At 38.9% G+C, this 22,519-nt stretch overlaps 2 protein-coding genes across 4 annotated transcripts; both read right to left on the bottom strand.

The window, feature by feature from the left end:
* Nucleotides 1-5: 5 nt before the first annotated feature.
* LOC139143285 (cyclic GMP-AMP synthase-like) lies at nt 6-12,750 on the bottom strand. 2 transcript variants are annotated; one of them, XM_070713484.1, is made up of 5 exons: nt 12,600-12,750; nt 5,318-5,578; nt 4,245-4,497; nt 2,711-2,956; nt 6-2,177 (listed from the first exon to the last, which is right to left on the bottom strand). In XM_070713484.1, exons 2-5 carry the CDS (start codon nt 5,549-5,551, stop codon nt 1,705-1,707), a joined length of 1,206 nt encoding a protein of 401 aa, XP_070569585.1. In that variant the 5' UTR covers nt 5,552-5,578; nt 12,600-12,750; the 3' UTR covers nt 6-1,704. The 2 variants fall into 2 exon arrangements, with proteins under 2 accessions (XP_070569585.1, XP_070569584.1); XM_070713483.1 differs by having other exon boundaries at nt 12,593-12,749.
* Nucleotides 12,751-13,758: 1,008 nt separating this feature from the next.
* LOC139143284 (cyclic GMP-AMP synthase-like) lies at nt 13,759-19,746 on the bottom strand. Of its 2 annotated transcripts, none has more exons than XM_070713482.1 (5): nt 19,560-19,746; nt 16,940-18,050; nt 15,607-15,847; nt 14,702-14,941; nt 13,759-14,316 (listed from the first exon to the last, which is right to left on the bottom strand). In XM_070713482.1, exons 2-5 carry the CDS (start codon nt 17,987-17,989, stop codon nt 13,820-13,822), a joined length of 2,028 nt encoding a protein of 675 aa, XP_070569583.1. In that variant the 5' UTR covers nt 17,990-18,050; nt 19,560-19,746; the 3' UTR covers nt 13,759-13,819. The 2 variants fall into 2 exon arrangements, with proteins under 2 accessions (XP_070569583.1, XP_070569582.1); XM_070713481.1 differs by having other exon boundaries at nt 16,940-18,046; nt 19,560-19,735.
* Nucleotides 19,747-22,519: the final 2,773 nt, after the last annotated feature.

The following is a 22,519-nucleotide window of genomic DNA, read 5'->3' as shown; positions in this document are numbered from 1 at the left end:
TATATTTCCCTGTATAATATATTCTGTTTGTAAAATACACTTCCGTGTTCTGATTCTAAAATCATTTCAAAATTATTCAACTTGTCGACATAGAGCGTATGTGTGCTATGTGTGATGATAATGTTTGCTACTTCATTTTAATGTGTAGGTTGACAGAAATTAGTGACTGTGTGAAATCGGTAGATCAACACTGTATATTGAACACGAACCACCATCTTACCAGTTTTTAGTGTACGCCCTGCAAGGCTGCAACAATACATTTTGAGAAGTTTACCGGTAGACTTCTCAACAGAGGTCACGCTGGTTCCAATATATTCACACAGAGAAGCGAAAATGTAGAGTACAGAATGACATCTACTTTTCTTTTCTTTTTTTTTTTGACATCTACTTTTCAATCTGTCAGACGAGTTGGTTAGCGCCCTCACATGGTGAAATCAAAATTTGCCTGTAAGTTGAAAGTTTTCATTATACAAGTTGAAATGATGGAAAACGCAATTTCTCTACAGGCCGGGGTTAGAATGTGACGTCGTGTTGATTTGAATCAGCAAAACAGAACGAAATAATATATATTAAAAGATGTTGCCATTTATTTGTTTTATTTATACGTATCAAATTAAAAAAAAATTGCGGTCAGGATTCATTGTATGGGCATTCAGCTTTTGGTAGACTCTGTGTTGAAATACAACGGTCAGCTAAACAACCAGATTGATTCATCAAGCTACTTGACAGCGGACACGGAATTTGCCATGCAAACGCTGAGGACGGGGGCTTCCGATACAGATTCTTTTCAATCATTTTCCACAAACTTGGTGCTGGACGACGGTACTCCGTCACTTATGGCTGGATACCTTGTGACAATTGCCCGACAAAGCATCAATGATGGAGGTAAACTGCATAATTCTTGCAGAATGTGGGCATCAAATACATTTTATCCAATAACAATCGCCCGATATCAATGCAGCAGAGTACATGTGCGGATAGTTTTATAAAAGTCATTTAGGAGACCTGTAGGAATATTTCCGATGAAAAGATGGTTGAAATTACCCTTTGAAGGTTGCTGCGCTGTTTGTTTTTCAGTGTTTTGTATATTCGGTGCGAATGTAGTAACACGATTGGAACTAATTCGAGATAATAGGATTTTCATATTTTTCAAATATCTCAAAAGTGTTAGGTGCCATATAGCTGAATGTTTCGATATAACAAATTACTCATAAAAACAAGTGTGTAATAGTATAAATAGAAAAGCAGATAAGATTACATTTGTACATTAAATCGACATTTCTTCACCATCCAATTATCCCAAATTAGTTTTAATCGTGTTTAGTTAAAATGGATAATATGGACCTTGATAGTTTGTTACATCTAAGAATACAAGTCTTTGGCCACACCCTTGTCACTTTTCCTATCACCTAAATCTCCACTGATCACCCATCACTTACATTTTTTATACCCGTGAACTGAAGCAAATTGAAAATACCTTTCATTAACAAAAGAAAGGAATTACAATATCTCGTACGTTACATTTCCATAATTCTATGGGGTTTCACCATGCACGCCAATAGTTCTGGTATTGATGTATCGATAATGCGTTTTTCTATTTCGCATCAATGAAATATGCAAGCCAATTAAAATGATATTCGTTCTATCAGCCAACAACATTTCTGCATAACTCAGATAATGTACAATCATTTGATCATAGAATCTTCATTCCCTTGTCATCCAACCAACTTCTCCTCTTCGTATAAGGTCGAGCTTCTCCTGTATACGTCTAGCGATACCATTGAGGGTTGTTCGGTCAAAATCACCAATCAAGTTCGATCTTGGAACGAAGAAATTCGGCAACGATTTATCCTTGATACACCCAATGAAGTATTCAAGCAGACCCATCACTCTGTCCGCTTCCACGTTTGGTTCTTTCTTCCACTGAGAGTATTTATACATCTCTGCACAGTAATGCAGGAAAGCTGTCTTTAAATGGTAGGTATACAGACTACTAAACATTCTAAGGTTCTCTTCTTTCAGTTTATGGAGTATAAATTTGCAAATTCTATAACATTCCTTTCGACACGTCTCTCCATATCGCGAGGCCGAGTCAGCCTGTAAGAGAAGTTTCTTCTCGACCTTCGAAAACGAAAGTCGCCATGTTTTTGCTATGCTTCTCGTGTCCATCCCTAGTCCTGTAATAGAATAGCGAAGAAATATAGCATTCGATCTCAAAAGAAAAATTCTCAAAAATCATTCATTGAGTCCTTTTTTTCGGGTATTTTGTCATTTCTGCTGTAGTAAAGTTAGGTGTGCGAAGACCAAAAAAAATCAGAATTTCTGTCGGCAGCGCTAGATTACAAAATGTAGGGCGCGCGTTGCTGTATTTAACAATAGCACATCCACAGTCAGCGTTGTCGGAGCTTTCCGATGTTCTCATGTCTGTAGACTATTGTCTTTCTGATGTAAATTTGTTGACGTCACATGAAAAGTTTTTCTTTGAATTCAAAACGATGGATATTCTTTCGGCCAATTTTCGTCACAAAAACCTTAACATCTCAGCCAGTTGTCGCATATTCAAAGTTGGTTTTCTCAAAAGTGGACTTTGATCAAATTTTAGATATGCAATCTGCGGCAGATGCCGCATACTTCCTTATGAACAAAGTCCCAAAATCCGCCGGTCTATCCCGAAAACGGAATTTCGACCAAGTAATATATATTCACCTACCGGGTGGCGGGCTTTTGGCAACGGCATAAACATCCATCGCGTTGATACCTCGTTCGTCAGCTTTTCTCAACCAGGTGCCCCCATCATTCCAACCCCTTGTTGCTCTAAAGCGACCTAGTGGTCCAACACAGACAGCCAGCACGAGGTCGACGGAATATTCTTTCCGGCGCCTTTCAACAGTCACCGTCACGGCAGGACTACACTCTTTCCTCGATTTGGATTCTTCTACCACGGATACTTTATAGGCTGTGGAAACACAATGAAAGTAAACCTCTGCTTCGTTACTATATATGTCCTGCCTTTGGCAAATTCAAACGTTTTAAAAAATTATATAAAACATTATCATAACAACGGCTTTATGGCTTCAGCTCCTTTAGCTGTAAGTTTTGATGCCTTTTGATGCCTTACTTGCATTATCCATATGTAAAATAACGATTATTGTAACAGTGATAGCCCACCCATCTGAAATTCTGTTGAATGAACTTGTAAATACAACTTGTTTGAGTGTAATATCCAATATATAGTTTACTACTGAATTTTAGTCCGGCCAAGAAAATTCGTCTGTCAATAGTAATAAAACACAGTCACTGTTGTGGAAAGGCTGATTACACTTCGCAATTCAATATGGTGAAGGCAGCAAAATAAGTTAATAATTCGTTTTATATAAGAATAATAATGAAAACGTTAACAAATATGTTACAGAATGGCCTTTGTAATGCCCTTTTCCTATTAAAAAGGAAATCTGTTTGTTTTTATTTATTACCACTACAACTACTATGTATGTTTCTCCATACGCCAAGAATGCAAATGCATCGTTCTGATTAGACGAACGCTCAAGCTGCAGGTTGTGGTAAATGCTGGACATTGCTGAAATGGCACAATCATCAACAGTTATAGGTCGATCCGTTCACAACTTGCCCTCATCAGATGACAGAGGAAGTTTCGGGGCTTAGGAAAATTAAATGACCAAAAATCTGAAGATTTTTTTCTCCTTTTTGCGTACTCAAACTACAGAGGACACCATATTAAAACGCAATTCACAATCGCTTCATATACAACAAGCATAGTATGTCGCACACTGTACACAAATATCGTGTATTGACACCTGCGGAGGGAGCTACGGCTTAATAATATAAAGCGTCTATGAGATATTTTAAAACTGTTCTACGGTGTATCCGAGTTCTAAGCATAACCACAGGCGTTTTGTTTTAAAATAACTACACACCTTCTAGTCTAAATTCATCTCTTGATTCACGTGACCTCTGGGTAAAAGTTGCAAAATACCCGTTAAAATGATTCATTTTCGTTCATCCAACAGGTGGAAAGATATAATAATCTACTGATCGGTAAATAGGGAAGTCGATATGCTAGAGATCGATAGGGTCAAATAAAAAATTGTGTGTTTTCGGTGACATGCCGCCGAAAATTAGCGTAGGTAGGTTGAAGGATTTTTTTTATTTTCCTTCTGTTGGCTAAGAACCATAAAATATGGTAAAATGTAGAGAATTTACTCAATATTTCAATACAAACTTACTGCTCCGCCTTCTCCCATAGTCTTCCACCGCTTGATCGACCACATTCTCTTTGAAGTATTTTCTCATTTTTTTCGAGGACAGGAAGCCGTCAGTTGTACATACATCTTTCCACTTTGAGCGTTTTAGTTCAGCCTTGGTTGCATCGAACTTCAGCTGCAGAAACCCAGGGGCTTGTCGTTGTTCTATACATTCAAGAATATTTTCCTCGTCTTCGATATAAAACATGATGTCGAATTCGTCGCTCTGCATTATCTGTGGCGGAAAGTAAGTAGAAGAGGGCCGCGGTTTAGTCGGCGGGGACATGGAAACAGACGACAAGAATGAGCAACAAACTGACAGAGACGAATCTAGAGTGTCAACTCAAAATGCAGTGATAGAGCAATGGCGGGAGAAAAGCACTGGCCAAAAGAAACCATGACAGATTATAACATTGTCCACTCTATGGAGATTCTCCGGCAGCTTTGTCTAACTAGTTAACTGTGCCACTTAACTTGTCACGAACTGAGCACAAATCGTGCGAATCACCTTCAACGCAATGCGTAATCGATAATCGAAGCAATTGCAACATGCCAAATTTGCTTTGGATAATAGTATGCAAGCGACACAACATGTAAAGCGGGAATCATTAATAATCAATCGACGTAATGGTATACATGGAAATACGCAGCAATGAGATTTCACATTAAGGTAGAATACGCCTCGGGGACAGATATCCGGACTCTCAAACTTTTACTATACATGTTTGGTCTACCACCTGTGGGAGCATATTTTGAAGCTCGTGGAGTGAGTAGTGTTTTCACTGGCTTATTTTTAAGAAGATCGAAAATTAAAGTTGTACTCAATAATCTCAATAATCTAGAGTTAACACAATGATGGCAGCCATTTTGAATTTTCGGGAAATGTTTAAAAATCATTTGTGTTTCTAGTATAAAATAGGCTTAATACACTGTGACCATTGATTTATATTCATGATAATTTGAAGTTTTCTTACATAAGGGTCGAGCAAAAGTTTAAGTCTTTCAATTTTGAGGCGCGTTATATATTAACACGACGCGGTACGATGGTAACTTACCTTAAGCTTTTCGTATTGGCTCCCAGTATTTAACCTCTTCATTGATTTGAAAAGTTCAACCTTTGCAGCACATTGCAAGACTTTATCTATCAAAGGCTCCAAAACGTGTCGGGCTTCGTCTGTTTCGTTGCGAGGTATTTTGATCCTGCCGTTCATCACCTTTCTGATGTCTTTCATCAGTTTATTTTTTTCAGCTCGAGAAAGGCTTTTCTCTGTAACTTTCGATGACGCCATCTTAATGATATTCCATGAACAGTTTCACTGAAGAGAAGATTTAAAGCTTAGAATGTAAAACAGTTTGTTAAGGCTGCGCTCAAAAAAAAGGTGAGGGGGGCTGGAGAAGTCGCGATCGAAATCTTAATTTTTCAGATCTCCCCTCAATACCCTCAAAAAATTTCAAGTGCCCCCATCTATATGATCAAAAATTTTCAAGTCCCCCTCCCAAATTATCATATAGCCGCATATTTATTAGGAATGCACGCAGAGTAAAAATAAACATGTATTGCGTAGTTCTGCACGCAGATGTTCGACACTACCTCTTATCAGCAGGTTGTAGAGCCATATACCTAGGGCAAGTTCTTAAATTGATTCATTTTTAAATGCATCAGTGGACATTTTGGATTTGTCAGTCTAAGCTGACTTGAGTTTATTCAACTCTGGCCAGGTCAATGGCACCAGCTGAAAAGCACACAAAATGACAATCATGAGAGAGTATGCAAATTGTGAATTCCTGGCTACATTTTACCAAATTGTGAAAAACTGAGCATAGTGACCTACCGAAAAATCAAAACTACAAGACATATACAACTTAGATGCTACTTATGTTTTACAAAATTGACAATAGGCCTACTGGAAGGTTAAAATATTCCATCAAATAATGGCAAATTTAGTAAAAATAAATGATTCCATTTAGTCACACATTTTTTCATGTAAATTACAGCCTTTACTGTTCAAGGTTTACTTTTGTCTTAATGTACGATGAGATGTATAAATTTCATTCACTGCATGATAGACCCTGGGGAGAGACTGCATTAACTAGAAAAAAATGGTTTATATATTGATTTTAAGTGATTTGAGAAAAACTGAGACTTTTCATCGTAGATTTGTATAAGATCAAGCGTGTGACCCCATCTTTTTCCTCTAATATTGATTATTCTTTTATGTCAGAATTTAAAAATCCACGCAAGGTAATAGTTAAGTCTCCTAGACTTCTATGTGTTGCTCTCTGGTCTGATCGTGTGTACGAATGTGTTACAAGGCAAGAATTATGTAGTTATTATATTCATACTTATTTACTCTTATGTATCGATATATTCATATTTATTTACTCTTATGTATCGAATGACTACGGAGTCTTATTAGTCATTGTTATAGGTCAATCACCTTGCACTTTAACGGACTTCAAAATGAACAAAGTTCAAGGAGTATCAGTGATTCAGCAAAACATTTATCTTGTTGGAGATATCTTGCTTTAAATAGAAAGTATATCTTAAGGAACAATCCAGGACTGTTACAAAACCGGCTTTAATTCAGTGCAAACCAATCACTCGATGTAAATTTCAGACCTTAACATTGTATGGAAATATATTCCAATCTGTGCCCAATGGACGACCATTTTAGTAAATCAATATGATTAGATTGTAGTTTCGCTCATTTAAGGGAGAATTTTATGAGAAAGAGCACAACACGATCCTGCTGAGCACGTCATTGTATGGTGAAATCAAGCCAATAAACCCTCCTCATACCAGTCTAACTCCTTGTGAGCCTCTGCTTGTTGATGCGTCCAGTACCTCATCGCACGCATTCCCCCAGGCAGACGATACGTCAGTATCATATGGTGTGCATTCCTGACATCACGGCCTCCATAGGTGTTCATCGGACGTCCTTGGGCTCGGCTTCTCCATCTCTGATCGCTGTTCCTTGATCCCGGGGTTTGAATCACAGGGGCTCACAAGTGGCTATTTAAGTCAATATTACAGCGTTTTTCTTTCTTTTTCAATGTTACAAATAAAGCTGAAGAGCACAACATTTGTGTAGCTGTCTTTTGTGTAGCTTGTATTGGCATGTATAGTGCGCCCTCAATGGGGAATGTGATCATATGTAAATACGACCTTTAGTTCCGTGACCTCTAGCCAATTCCTCTGGCCATGCCTTCTGGACACGTGTACAGACGTCGCCGTGTTTACTGTACTATATAAATTAGTACAGTAAGCATAGCGAGGGCAGGGCAGGAAGTAGGCATGGCTAGAGCCGGGCCTAGAGGTCACGGAACTAAAGGTCACATTTACGAGGACTAACTATACATGCCAATACACGCTACACAAAAGACAGCTACACAAGTGTTGTGCTTTTCAGTTGGATTATTTGTAACATTGAAAAAGAAAGAAAAACGCTGTAATATTGACTTAAATAGGCACTTATGCGGCCCTGTGGTTTGAACTTTAACTCAGCCAAGTCTCTCTCGATGTCCTTCAAGTGCGCTATGATTACCACTTGTCAACCAAATACTTCATTATCAAATTTACATCGAGTGATTGGTTTGCACTTAATTAAAGCCGGTTTGTAACAGTCCTGGATTGTTCCTTAAGATATACTTTCTATTTAAAGCAAGATATCTCCAACAAGATGTTTTGCTGAATCACTGATACTCCTTGAACTTTGTTCATTTTGAAGTCCGTTAAAGTGCAAGGTGATTGACCTATTACAATGACTAATAAGACTCCGTAGTCATTCGATACATAAGAGTAAATAAATATGAATATATCGATACATAAGAGTAAATAAGTATGAGTATAATAACTACATAATTCTTGCCTTGTAACACCGGTTTTGTAACAGTCCTGGATTGTTCCTTAAGATATACTTTCTATTTAAAGCAAGATATCTCCAACAAGATAAATGTTTTGCTGAATCACTGATACTCCTTGAACTTTGTTCATTTTGAAGTCCGTTAAAGTGCAAGGTGATTGACCTATACAATGACTAATAAGACTCCGTAGTCATTCGATACATAAGAGTAAATAAATATGAATATATCGATACATAAGAGTAAATAAGTATGAATATAATAACTACATAATTCTTGCCTTGTAACACATGTAATATTGTTTCACTGTCAATTGAGTGTCCCATACCCAAACTCTCTTAAACTACAGCAGACATCAGAACTGTAACTGTCAATGCCAGTATGCAGTGACAGTGACACTGCCCGTGGGCAGTAGCGGGGCGGCAGCGGTATTAAATTTGTATTTTGACAATATTTTTGTTCAGTTTGTACAACTGCGTTCTTGTTCTACTACTCCCTAAAGCACGTTGAGCTGTCCAGTATTCAGTTTGCCAACACAGCCTACGTGTACGGTGCATTGCGACAAACGGTTCAAGATTGTGTTTAATTATCACTAACATTGGAACCATTGAACGACATCAAAATGTTGGGAGCCATAATATTTTCAGGTCCCCTTATAGGCAGAGCAAAACTTTTAAATCTCCCTCGACTACCCAAGAATTTTCGAATCCCCCTGAATTACCCCGGCCCCCTCACCATTTTGAACGCGACCTAAGGGTGACAGGGCGTGTTGTGTAAACTAAGGGATCGACTGTCGTGTGTGATCTGTGCTGCAATGGAGTGTACGGAATTTATGTTATACTATTAGGATTACTACACCCAATATTATCTACACATAGGACTTCGCATACCGTTCGATCTTTCTAGGACTTTTGGAAGTTTTAATCATTAGTAAACATAGGAGTCCCGTTTCCCTGTCCTTGCTTCTCATCGACGTAGAATACCATTTCACCGTGTCGCTGCGCCCATGCCCCGGCAACACATTCCCTTTTATCTGGGTAGGAACCGTTGGTCAACCTTAATTGTAGGCCTCAAAAGCAGTGGAAAAAGGCGAAAGACGGACCTTCTGAGCTGTTGACGAGTTATTTGGTAACTGGTTTCTTTGGAATACTATCCAGAGAGAGCGACCGCGCACACGCAATACAGTTGAGTTTTTATGATTCATAATTTCTAGAAGAATAATGCCTGCAGTATTGTGATTTATCAATTTGATAAGACGTCTTGCCTCTACCAATTAAATAGGTTTGACAGCGTACTTTTCCCACCTATATGTGATTAGAGCCTATCCTGTGTTTGTACACAATCAATAAGGTTAAACGTAGATTTCTCAATAACTCAGTTAAAATTCCCAAAAGGCGAATATCATCGATATATATATATATATATATATATATATATATATATATATATATATATATATATATATAATGTATACAATGTGCCCTCCCGGTTATCACCATAATGGCTTTATGGCAACCTCTGAACTTGGGCACAGAGAGTACGGTTTATATATATATATATATATATATATATATATTATATATATATATATATATATATATATATAATATATATATATATATATATATATAAAATTATATATAATCCCATGGTATTTTTCTCTGTTTGACGTCATCGCATACCGTCATTCGGCTCGAAGTTGTACGGTTCCGCGAAAAACACGAGTATACGATGACGTCAAACAGAGAAAAATACCTTGGGATTATATATTTATCACATGAACAGTCTTCTTATTTTTCTTTTGACGTAGATGGATCAAAATTATCTAACAAATTGCATGAATTTCGTCGCGATTTGTGTTTGACTTACGCGGATTGCTTTCATTCAAAGAGTAAAGCGGCCCGTCACCCAGGAGATACTTTCATTCATAAATCCTATCAAGCTGAAATTTGCTACATTGAATGGTATCTCCACCAACCGGACGTACGTACGGATTCGGTGACTTGAACGAGTCAATCATTGTCTCGCGCTGTACCGATGCCAAGGCAAGTCGGCCATCGGCGAACGTAGCTTTCACCGTGGATAGCCTTAGTATTCAGAGTTATTTAGAATATTTATAAATAGATTTATGAATTAAATGCAACGACACGATTGAAACAGTAATTCTTATTCTCAGAGATGCCGTGACTTTCAAAATATCACTCAAATTTACGACCTTTGCAAGCGCGAAAGATTCAGTTCGATGACACTCATTGTATGTTTGTGCCCACAACGTTCCCGTCACCGGTCTCTGCCGGTGCCGCGGTGTCAACTCGTCAATCCCGATCTCGGTCGTCAATGTTTTCGTCCCATGGACTTTGATGTTTGCAGTGACACATATCTCGCCCTTGAATACATCCTAATTTTGTTACTTGACGGAAACTCTGTTTTGAGTGTTGTCTGAGTCAACTTTCGAAGTACGTGGGATTCCACAGCGCTGCACGCAACTCGACAGCTTATGTCTTTGCTATAGCCTTACGCCGCGCTGCAAGTTTAATTCCGAGCGAGAATTTACGGAATTGTTTGTACAATGAAGCAAATTTATCGTTGTGAGCCGAATGACTTTATGCTTGTGCCTCCTATGTCGCTTTCCCGAAGATTATACTGTTCTCATTTATTCAGTTGAACTTACATTGAGTTGTAGGTTTCGGTTTTATCGACAACCGAGATCGGCAGGTACGACGTCCACATGAGCCTACACGACTGGACTGGAGCCGCGACGTTACGACGGTATCTCCATTCTATTCTTGGGAAAAGCTATAGTTTCAGCGACTCGAAATTTCATGAGACAAATATGCCTATTTATGCTTCCATGTCTGGATTTATCGGGTCACCTTTTTGTAAAAATAACGTGAGAGCTAGCACGGCATCGATCATCGAGGAGGCACCGTGGACCAGTGGTTAGGGTAACGGACTCACTATCGGAGGATGGTGAGTTCGAGACCCGGTTCAAGACCCAGTAGGTCCAGAGTAATGGACTCACTGTCAGAGGACGGTGAGTTCAAGACTCTAGCACGGTGTTGTGCCCCTGAGCAAGGCACTTTACTCCTCAGTGCTCCATTGGGGGAGTTAGTGGGTTATGCGTACCTCATCCTGTAATTGGGCTAACGCCCGTTGGATGATGGACTGATTAAAAATTAAAATTAAAAAAAAAATATTACAACAGACCTGTCTGTGTCGCGACGCCTGCGTGTATGAACGGTACCATGCACGAAAAAAGTTCCGGTTGATGACGTACAACAGGGGGTAATTCGGATTTCTTATCCGTTCTGTTCTACGTCACACAGCTGGTGATTCAGGCCAGTGAATATAAAATGGTGTAATACACTCAGTCCATCATGTCATCAAGCTGTGTCAAGGTCATCCTTCAATTGTCAACCGCCGTCTCTGACCTTTATTTGCATGGGCTGAGATCAGAGTGCAACGTTGCAGTGATAGTGTGCGGTATGGAGTTCAAGTTCAATGCTCAACAATTCATTTGACTATACTTTTGACACAATTCATGTCGGATGTAGACCGCGTTTTCAAAATGTATTCGGAAACCGAGTTCAAGGTCGATTGCCACAGTTCTGACAGTTCGTTTATTGTCGTCAGCGCGTCTGTATACTACACACCACTCGGTATACCAATAGGCCAAACCCGGAATTCGAATCGACCACGGTACAAACAAAGCCATGTGCGCAAACGCGCATAGACGTACGTGTATTTCCATACGCGCTAATACACATGTGGGTTTGTTTGTACCGGCATCACGTGATTATTTGGGCGTACTGAGTCTGTACAACGCGTCGCGTCCTTTTTATTCCGGAGTAGAACCATTGTAAAGCTATATTTTCACTTTACTATGCAAATTAACCCAGTTTCTATGAAAGCGATCTATTAGTGACATACCTGGTAGTGCAGTGCCCGCTGTAAAGTGAAAGTCGGAATCTATATGGAGGGGATTTCGCGGACTTGGTCGGAAATGTTTGAAATCTGCTTCAGTTTGAAAAGCGAATCGAATAGCACAGAAATTACGAAATTGTACGAACGACAAACAACCAAGAACCGGAAGAGGCGGTTCGGGTCTGTTTTCCCGGACTTTTCTCCTTCAACCGGTAGTCCGCGAGGACTGTTGACTCGATATTGATAAAAATACGAAGACAGGCATCAATGAGATTTGAATTGGACAGTAAAATACGCGATTTCAAGTTACAGGGCTACACAACAATATTATCAACACAATTGAAACTGACTGGTGTTCGGCTTGCAGCCCAAGGTAACACTCAAAATCCGGTCGGACCAGTGTAGGACTCTGTCAGTTTCACGTTATTCCATCATGTAAAAATGAGGTGGCGTCTACATGGTCTATTCCATACTAACTTTACAGTCTGTACATGTGATTGACAATATAAAATGGATTAGATGCAAATATGTGTGTTTGTACATACCGTAAACAGGTAAATGTTTAGATCTTTAAATCGATATAGTCCGAGCCCTGCCACTGTTTCCTCGATGGGACATGGTTGAAATCTACGCGGAAAGTGGACCGTTTCCTGGCACCATTTCTTTCTTCCACTCTAACAGAGTGCGAGATCGTGTGAAGGCACATATAGTCATATTTCCTTATATGGAAGTTACATATCGCTACGTCATTAACCCTCGATGAATAGATATTATGTTACAGGGGTGTGTGACCTATCTTTTACTCTATAGCTGTAGTGCCCTCATCGGCAATCAAACAGCGTAACGTCTCCATATGATATATGATATCGAAGAAGAAAGTTGCGATAATCGCATATCATCTAATGATCTAATTGTGTTAGATCGATGATGTGCTGTCCCGAAAGCAAATCTTTCAAGTTCAAAGTACATGTAGTAACACACCCAGTAGCTTTGCAATATTCACGAAATTATTCTGGAGCAAACTGAAGGATTCTTCATCCGTACTTTAATATCATCTTACTACTTATTTACGTGTATTCTTGTGTACACTTTTAATAAACGCCCGAGTCACTCAATGAGTAATTTTCACTGGGGCTCAATAAATCAGAACTATTATCTGAATGACAAGCGAAGCAAAATGGTTACTCGTGAATAAACCAAGCTGATCACAGAATATTAGCTCTTTGGATACTAACTTAAATTTTACAATGTTCGAAACATATTTTATATCATTTAGTAGTTAATTCCAGAGTTTAGTAGCGCCATAATGAAAAGCCCGCTTTGATATGGCAATCTTGCTAAGAAACAGTTAGTTTGATAGCCATTGATATTTATTTGAGAAATGAACTGGATGACCGGGTACCATGACCTACTACCCCGATGGAGCAATGAGGAGTAAAGTGCCTTGGTCAAGGACACAACACCGAGCTGGAGTCTCGAAATCACCATACTTCGACCGTGAGTTCGTTACTCTGGACATAGCGATATATGACGTGTGCAAGTCGAAATTATGTAGATGTTCAATTGAAATCTACATAATTTTCGACTTGCACGTCATATATCGCTATGTCCAGAAATACATCAGCTGATTAGATTTTAATGTTTAAGAAAGCAGGACTGTCGAAACACATCAAAGTAGACATCCGGTATAAATATAAAAGCGGAAATAAATTACTTCTAGACAAATAGTGTCAAGTATGAAACCAAGTACTTTAATATTTTATGAGCTATGATTACATATACCAGCTACTATCATTATTGAAGCCGGTAATCCATTTCATGTCCCCTCGCTTTAAGCAATTTAAAGCCCTTTCGCGCACGTTCTTTTCAATCTCCCTTAGGGTTACTCTCTCGAAGCTGCTGAACATATTAGAGTTTTGCACAAAGAAATGGGGGAGATTTTTGCTTTCAATGCAATGAAGGAAATACTCGACAAGCCCGGTTAACCTTTCAAGCATCATTATTGGTTCTCTCATCCATTGCTGATCACGTGGTCTCTCGGCACAATAGTGTAAGAAAGTGGTCTTCAAGTGATACGAAGTCAGACTCGCAAACTGACGTTTTTTCTGCTCTTTTATGAGTTGAATCATATATTTGAAAATTCGAAAACACTCCTTTCGGCACGTGGGAGACTTTGCAGACGTATCGGCTTTAAGAAGGAGACATTTTTCCGCCTTTGAAAATGACAAACGCCACGTCCTTTCCACACTTGTCATATCATCACCAAGACCTGAAAAAGAGGGAGAAGAAATAAATAAAATCCCAATGTATGTATGTATGTATGTATGTATGTATGTATGTATGTATGTATGTATGTATGTATGTATGTATGTATGTATGTATGTATGTATGTATGTATGTATGTATGTATGTATGTATGTATGTATGTATGTATGTATGTATGTATGTATGTAGGTATCTATGTAGGTATCTATGTAGGTATGTATGTAGGTATGTATATATGTAGGTATGTATATATGTAGGTATTTATGTATCTATGTATCTATGTATCTATGATTTCAGATTTCCTGTTGAACGTGGAACTCTATCTTTGCAGCGACAAGAAGTTTTTCAATTTCAGTTTTTGCCATAAAATGTTTAATGAGTGTCCTCACCCTCAGGGGGATTTTTCGCCACAGCGTAGACCTCCGTTCCCATGATATCTGCTCTCTTCTTTCTCAGCCATTCCCCTCCAGTCCAACCACGAGTTGCTTGAAAATCGCTGAATAAGCCGACATTGATAGCCAACACAAGATCGATGCAATACTCCATTCCATCAGTTTCCACTGTCACTGTCACAGCCGGACTGCACTCATCCTTCGATTTCGACTGTCCAACCACTGATACTCTGTATTCTGTATGTAGTGAGGGAAGATTATAAGACAGCTTACGTAAAGTGAACACCTATTACCTGGTCCTGAGGACTGTAGCGCCCGATTATCGGATCTGACAGGCCGTGCGTTACCAGAAAAAAATATATATATCGCTGTTCCCCGAGGCCGTAGGCCCCAGACGTAGGCTGAGGGGTATAGCGGTGTACTTCTGCAAACACACGGCTACATAGGGTAACGAACGGGTGCTATAGCCAGAATAAAGACAAGGTTACACCCAGGCTCCATGTTGTTTTATGATATCGTTTTTAATTTTGCTTTGATGTATATGCACGGCAACAATCCATTGTGAGAAGTTTACGAGTTTCCTCAGCCGCTCCGGTAACAGAATGCTAATTTCTTCACAAAAAGAAGCAAAATATCCTAAGTAGACGAACCAACGTCTTTAGTAGCTCTTGAATGTCTGTTGTCGATGAGATGTTTACGTTCCTACGCTCTTGGAATGGAAAATCTTGCTGTTTTACTTTTAGTGATAGGCTCGCCGCTCATTCCGGGCGCTCATTCTAGTCATCCGTCATTGTTTCAAAGCTGCAGACGACACTAAGTGCATGGTCACTATTTCCCTGGGGATCTAGTCTTTCAAAACAGGTCATATGTTTTTGGGGACTAAAACAGTACCACCGTCTTACCTCTATTTTGACGTTGGAAAGCTTCAACAGCGCCTATCACGACATTCTTTTCAAAATAATCTCTCATTTTCACCGATGACAGATACCCCGAAGACGTACAGACATCCTTCCACTTTGAGCGATCCCAGTGTTTAACGTTTATGTACAGGTATCCCGGCGCTTGCCATGGCTCCTCGTATTCGAACAATTTCTGCACGTCTTCCAAACACAACATCACGTCGATTTCATCGCTCTTACATATCTGTTGACATGAATGAAACATAAAACATAAAACGAGGTACAGCATTATATGAACAAAAGATTTTATAAAGACATTTTATAGTTGAGGGATAGCCAGATGATTGATCTCACACAAATAATTTTGGTTCTCGTCTGAGAACTAATTGAAGGATGGTTAGATGGAAAACAACTTGGCTTAAGGAGGTATGCGCCTCGAAAGTGAAAGACTTAAACTTCTTCTCAAACCTTAGTCCCCAATGAAACTTTCAACCATTCTCTTGCCAAATCAAGAATAAAAATCAGGGGTCACCTTACAAATTTGGCGCGAGAGAAACAAAGTACCTACCATTCACCGACATTTGAAATTCAAAAATGGCCGCCATCCCTGTGTTAACTCTATGGGGAAAAATAAAATTTTCGAGTTTCCAAAAACTAAATATGATGAAAATCTTTTTCACTTCAAGAGCTTCAAAATGACTCTCTACAAGCGGTAGATCAGAGGTGCAGTGGAAAATGTGAGATATCTGTTCCCAAGGCGCATTCTATCTTTAATGAAAAGACAAATAGACAAATTGATACGTACAAAGAGAAGCATAGATTTTGTACACAAAATAATTCGGCTACGCAACGGCAACTTGTACGTCAGACCATGTAATATGTTGACAAAAGAACTGCGTGTATCAAAACACGTAAAACTTGACACACTATTTTGTCTGACGAGGTGGAAAGCAACTCAGAAAGCAACAGATAGTCTAACAACTTTTTAATTCACCTCAATTAAAAAACTTCGGACATCACACGTTTCGACGTAACTGTGAATACTTATCGTTACAGTGACGGGCTTTTATTTGGGATAAATTTTAATATGAGGTCACAAAAGCCACTTTAATTTGCAGTGACTGGGGCGGCTTAAGCCATGATACAACATTTTGAATAATGGCCCGCCTGCTTAATAGCATTAACAAAGTAAAATTCTTACATGTATCGACTCGATTTTACGCAAATTTCTGAGGGTACCCTTGTCAATCGCGACCGCCCTTCAGCTGTTGTATATAGTTAGATCAGAGGTTTTTTTATTTACAAAAGTAAGATCTATCGTATTATCCCTACGCACCTTTAACTTTTCATAGTGGCTCCCAGCATTCAACCTTTTCATCGATTTAAAAATTTTGTCCTTTCTGGCGAAATTTAAGACCTCTTCGATCAGAGGTTCAATTATGCCTAGAGCTTCGCTGGTCTCATTTCTCGGTATTTTAACAGTTTCATGAAATACCTTCCATATTTCTGTCTGCAAGTCGGATTTCTCTTTTCTCGTTAGCGTTCTCGCAGCGTCCTCTGTAGCGGGCGTTGGAGATCGCCCTCTATCAGCATCGACAATAGACACTTTTCTTCTATTTTTGAATGGCTCTTCCGAACACTTATCAGGCAATCCATCATGATATTTTCTGTTAGATAATCTGTGAATAAGTGGAATGTTACGATCATTTTCAATGACAGCCAGACGTGAACGACACGTGGCGTCACGCTCTTGGTCAGCAGTATGATGTGATCTGTCATATCTCACTTTTATACGTGTAGTTTCCAATACCTTTGGCACAGCATCTGCCCCGGAAGATTGCACCGGTCTACAAGTTTGACATTTCCTCTCCTGACGTTTCGACTCGTTGTCTTCTTTGACCTTTTCTAGTCGGCGTTCCCGATCGCCAACCGCTGCGCTGAACGTAGAGGGCTTGGTTGAGCGTTTCTCTCTAATGTCAGCCGCTGAGCAGAGGCTTTTCTCAGGGGTTCTAACTGGTTCTTTTCGATGGGTGGCCCTGTGAATTAATGGAATATTCAGAGTTTCTTCTAGTCTGTCTAAGGTGCGCTCTCTTCGCTTGACGCAACCAGAATCAGTACCTCCTCCTCCCCCATCAGGTGCTTGCAGCTTGCCGAGCTTCCGGCTGCCCGGCGGTTTCCAGTGTGCAGGCACAGGTATATTGATAATTTTTTCCCTCAACGGCGCATGGCCAACCCTATCACGCATCGTCGCTGATTTGATGCTGTGTTCCATACGCTGGCCTTCTGCACGGAAACTAACCCCCATCTTTGTATCTTCATCGGTTCTATCTCGTCCTGGACGTTGATGCGCCGACTTCGCCATCCCTGGTGTTGCCATCATTCTCATCTGAAGACCATAAACCGATTAATACTCATCGACCAGTAGTTTGCAGTTTGTCGGTATCTGTCTTTCAAAAGATAGAAATTAAAACAAATTATACTTGTGGCACAAAGAGGTGGTTTAAATTCAGAATTAAATAGAAAATTGTAGAGAAAGGTATATGTGTCACTCGCAACAGTATGTGTAAACAAGGTCAAGTCAGTTTATGGCCGTAATCTATGCTAAGCATATATCTGTTGGGTGATACACGGTGGAGGGACCGTGAGTGAGCTCGGGACAATCAGTAAGCATGAGTAGTACAAAGGATTTTAAGTACAAACCGACATGTTACACAAAGGACATAGGACTTAGTTGTTTACCAGGATGACTATTTCAGGGATTTAATAAAATCAACAAACTAGTGTGACCACTGGTCACAAGCTGAGATACTTTTCTGACCACGGCCTGCGTTTTAAATGCATATTTCATCATGTATAAAACAGAGAGGTCCTTGTTTGTCGCAGCATTGACTGAAAAGTGTGGACGTACAATAGCATTGCACATCCATGATTTTAGGTAAACTAATTTGCTATTGACTATGGTCTATTTGAACAATGTGTACTTGTATCGAAAAGATAAGGCACATATTTCTCCACAAAATTATTTGCTTTCGATCACATTTACCAAACTCACTACATTCAGAATTGTTGTCTGCATTGTAAATTTTTCAGCAAACTGAGACTGTGATCACTGTACACTGATTCTTCTTGGAATATACTAACCGATATTGAGCTGGGTCACCGAAAATGTATAAGCTACATTAGCGTACGCTAATTAGCCAGTACTGCAGTTAGCCAGTTGAGGCAATAGCATAGTTTCGAAAAAAGTAACATTATATTATCTGTAAAACTTCCATCGCGTCAGCATGATCTACTACATTTTGTTATTGCGAGGAATCGCTATTAGTCGTTAAAATATGGTCTTTTATCATGGCACCAGTGTCTCCAGACATGTCAGAGTATGGTAGTTTCGTCAAATTGATGTATATATGGATGTATTCACAATAACAAATGATCCGAAGATCCTCGGCGCTGGACTGCCGTTGAATTAATGTCAAAGGTACTGTGAGCCGCCTACGTATATACGCCGGCTGCAGAACTGTTTTGAATCAACATGAACAATCAACAGTTTTCCTCAGTGGACATTGTGTCACAGAAAGGTCAATTTAGAAACTCAAGATACTCGCCAACGCTCTGCCCTTGTACCGAGTAGACGATCAAGTACACAAATCTTGGCAAATCCACTTTCAACTTCAAGAAGAATTAGGGCTTCAGTTGGACGTTTTTGAACACTAAACCGGACTGTAACATTACTTTCACTTTAGAATGACTTTGTGTGAAACTAGAGTTAACGAACTATGTAACTCTCTCCTGAATTCAATTTGTTGACCAGTACTAAATGAATCATAAACTATTCAACGAAAACAATTTTAATAAACATTTTGTCCATCGTGACATAAAGAAACTGACAAAAACAAACAAAACGACAAGAAGCCCAGCCTAATTTATTTAAACTTAAGGCCATTAAACGAACTTACCTTATGTGACCTCACACGCACCCTTCACGTAGATTAACCATACAAACTACGATTTTTCTTCATAGTGTAAACCAGAACTCTACTGCTAGTCGGTGGCATATTTCTAAGAATACACATGGAGAGACTGCGAGGAAATGGAGTCAACAGTTTTTGAGGAAATAGGTCAACACTTTCTTATAAAGTTCAATTATTGAGGACAGACTCGCTTGTGTGCATGTGACTAGCCATATATGGAAGAACCGCCCACACGGCTTCGTGGAAATTCCCAACCGTTACGACGTAAATCTTTCAAAATGACCGATTCCCCGTGATTCACTTATTGAGTTTTTCCCAAGAAGCTTTCTTTTGGACGGAGTGTAATTTCCATGGGTTTAAGAAAACACGAGACGGCTCAGAGTCTATTCAAGGATTACTTTACATAGCTATGACAGAGCTTCAAGCTCTCAAAGCGATTTCCTCAGTTCATATTCACAACGCTCAGAGGCTGCATTCACCGTGGCAAATACTGGATGGGGACTGAAAGAATTCGAGGGGGAGGGTTTCAAAGTATTTTAGGGTAGTGGAGTGGACATTTGAAAAATTTTCAATGGGTGTTGGGGATCTGAAAATATTTTGGTTCCCTAATTTTAATTCTCAGATTCCACAGTTTGCTCAGTGATAAAAATAAATAAATAACATTGTAATGCTATCCAAAGCCTCTTATATTAATAATAATTAAACAAATTCTGGATTCAATTTTAGCGTTTCATGATTGTTATTTTGAAACAAATCTAAAATAGTATGAATGCCATTAAATTTGCATAAGAAAAAAAGGCAAATAAAAATATTCCTTGTAACAGGGGGCAGAACCTGTTTCAATATTTCCATCCCCAGTATCAACTACAATAAATATTTCGTGCTGTCTCCATACAGCATGCTAAAACAAATTATTCAACTGGTCAACAAAGAATGCATATTAAATTAGAGTCCCGACTAAAAGTAATTTGTCAATTATACAAATGTACAGTTCAAATACACAGACTATGTTGGCGAGCTGAATACTGGACAGTTCAATATGCTATAGCGAGTAGAGTGAGAACTATAGTTGATATATTTAACAACAATACTGCCAAAATTATCAAAATTTAGTAAAATATCTGCCCTGTATATGCCACAGGAATAATATTAGACAATAGTAATAACAATTATTAAAACCTAAATGAAATAAAATAATTTGCGATTCACTGCAATTTTACAAAAATAACCTTGCGTACAGTGATTTTAATCCGTTTAAGTTTCTTGTATGTAGTTTTTCATTTATGATTTTGTCTTCCATTAGATTTATATTTTACATTTCATATTTTAACGTGTTTGTAAGTGGCTGCCAACTGGCGTTGTTGACGAGAATAAATAAAAAAAAATCAAATGAGATAAATGACAATGACAGAATAATCACCTTTAAATCATCTCAGTTCATAAGTGCATGAAATGAAAGATTTTTCACAGCGATTTCTATAAAATAAAGGTCGGTGTATCCCAATATATGCAACAAGATATCCACAGGTGTCTGCGACCCCTGACCTCTCTTTGACTCTAAATGCATACAATTACAAGATACTGTAAGCAAAATTCCCAGGCAACTGTTATGTATTGAAAATTCTGCATATAGTTATGTACTACAGACGCTGTAAAATTGAGAGTGGTTCCATCCGAGGCCCTGCGACATAAGATTCTGTTTGAACCCTCGCCGGACCCATGACAGAGGCGAATTACTCTGTTTGTTTTATTTTGTGTGTAAGCATTGCCTGGTATTGAAACATTAAGTCATGCCTTGTGAAAAAAATACTGATCTTAACAAAACCGCGGCAGAAGTAAAGCAGGAAGCATAGTCTAACGACGAACTGTTGACACAAAACAAATAAGCCAAATATCATCAAAGATTGCGAAAATACTGTAAAAATGTTATCAAAATTTTAGTTATCAAAATATTGTTTGCGTAATAAATGTCTGGCCATATGATAGAGGGGGACTTGAAAAATGTTGGCCATGTAGAGGTGTCACGTGGGATTTCACATTCATGAGGGTATTGAGAGGGGATCTAAAATAAATTTAGATTCAACTCGCGGCGATAACCCACCCCTCAAAGTATTTCTGAATGCAGCCTTGAATAACTAAAACTTTCACACTCTGTCCCCTAGTCGCATTCTACCTTAAGTAATCTCATGGTGAAAAAAATACATGTGTTATATCGACACATGCACTTATCAATGGGTGATCCAAACTCTATGATAAACACCCTCTCCTTGTTATTTGGATTCTTCGGAACAGCTTCGATAGATTTAAGCTATCTCTGTTTGAAACTGTCTTGCTCGCCAAAGTGACTTGTTAGCTTGTTAATGACCGCACCATCATTCAAATAGCTTGGAATTTTACCCGATACCTGGATAATTCGCGACATGATTGTATTACCGGAATCGCGACCGACTAACACAAAGTAAAATATTAACGAAATAACTTGCTTGTGAAATTATCTTGACTAAGGCCAAGAAAAATAAAAAGTTTGTTTCTCATCCTAGACATATTGCAAAAATGACGTAGTGACGCGGGTTTTTTTCTCTCAAATATATTTTTTATTCTTCAACCAGCAAGAACCCGCAAAAACATGAAAACAACATAGGAAGAGATAAATGCACAGCAGTGTTGCTTTAGTATTATTGTATAGCAACAGTTCTGTGGTTTGACTTATAGTGCAGCAATGCAGTTTTGACAGCTTAATAACAGTGACATATGTGTACAGTTATTTTGTTTACAGTTCTTTTTTATACATCACTGTGTTATGCACTCTCGTCACGTATGTTTGAGGTTTTTCTTTCATTTTATTCTCTCATGAGCAGAAAAAGGCTGACGCGGCGGGTCTGCATTGACGCGCGCGAGGATGAGAAACAAACGTTTTATTTATTGCAAACACACTGATGAAGCGA

This window comes from Ptychodera flava, chromosome 11, assembly GCF_041260155.1.
Source record: "Ptychodera flava strain L36383 chromosome 11, AS_Pfla_20210202, whole genome shotgun sequence".
Lineage (NCBI taxonomy): Eukaryota > Metazoa > Hemichordata > Enteropneusta > Ptychoderidae > Ptychodera > Ptychodera flava.
The sequence above is the reverse complement of the archived record's forward strand: the minus strand, read 5'-3'. Positions and strand labels throughout refer to the sequence as shown.

Coding starts and splice junctions, on each gene's coding strand:
- LOC139143285 (XM_070713484.1), bottom strand. CDS start 5,551: ATGGCGTCATCGAAAGTTACAGAGAAAAGCCTTTCTCGAGCTGAAAAA. Junction 2,957..4,244: donor CTATGGGAGAAGGCGGAGCA/GTAAGTTTGTAT, acceptor GTGTTTCCACAG/CCTATAAAGTATCCGTGGTA. Junction 2,178..2,710: donor TGCCAAAAGCCCGCCACCCG/GTAGGTGAATAT, acceptor ATTCTATTACAG/GACTAGGGATGGACACGAGA.
- LOC139143284 (XM_070713482.1), bottom strand. CDS start 17,989: ATGAGAATGATGGCAACACCAGGGATGGCGAAGTCGGCGCATCAACGT. Junction 15,848..16,939: donor GCCACTATGAAAAGTTAAAG/GTGCGTAGGGAT, acceptor TCATGTCAACAG/ATATGTAAGAGCGATGAAAT. Junction 14,317..14,701: donor GGCGAAAAATCCCCCTGAGG/GTGAGGACACTC, acceptor CCTCTTTTTCAG/GTCTTGGTGATGATATGACA.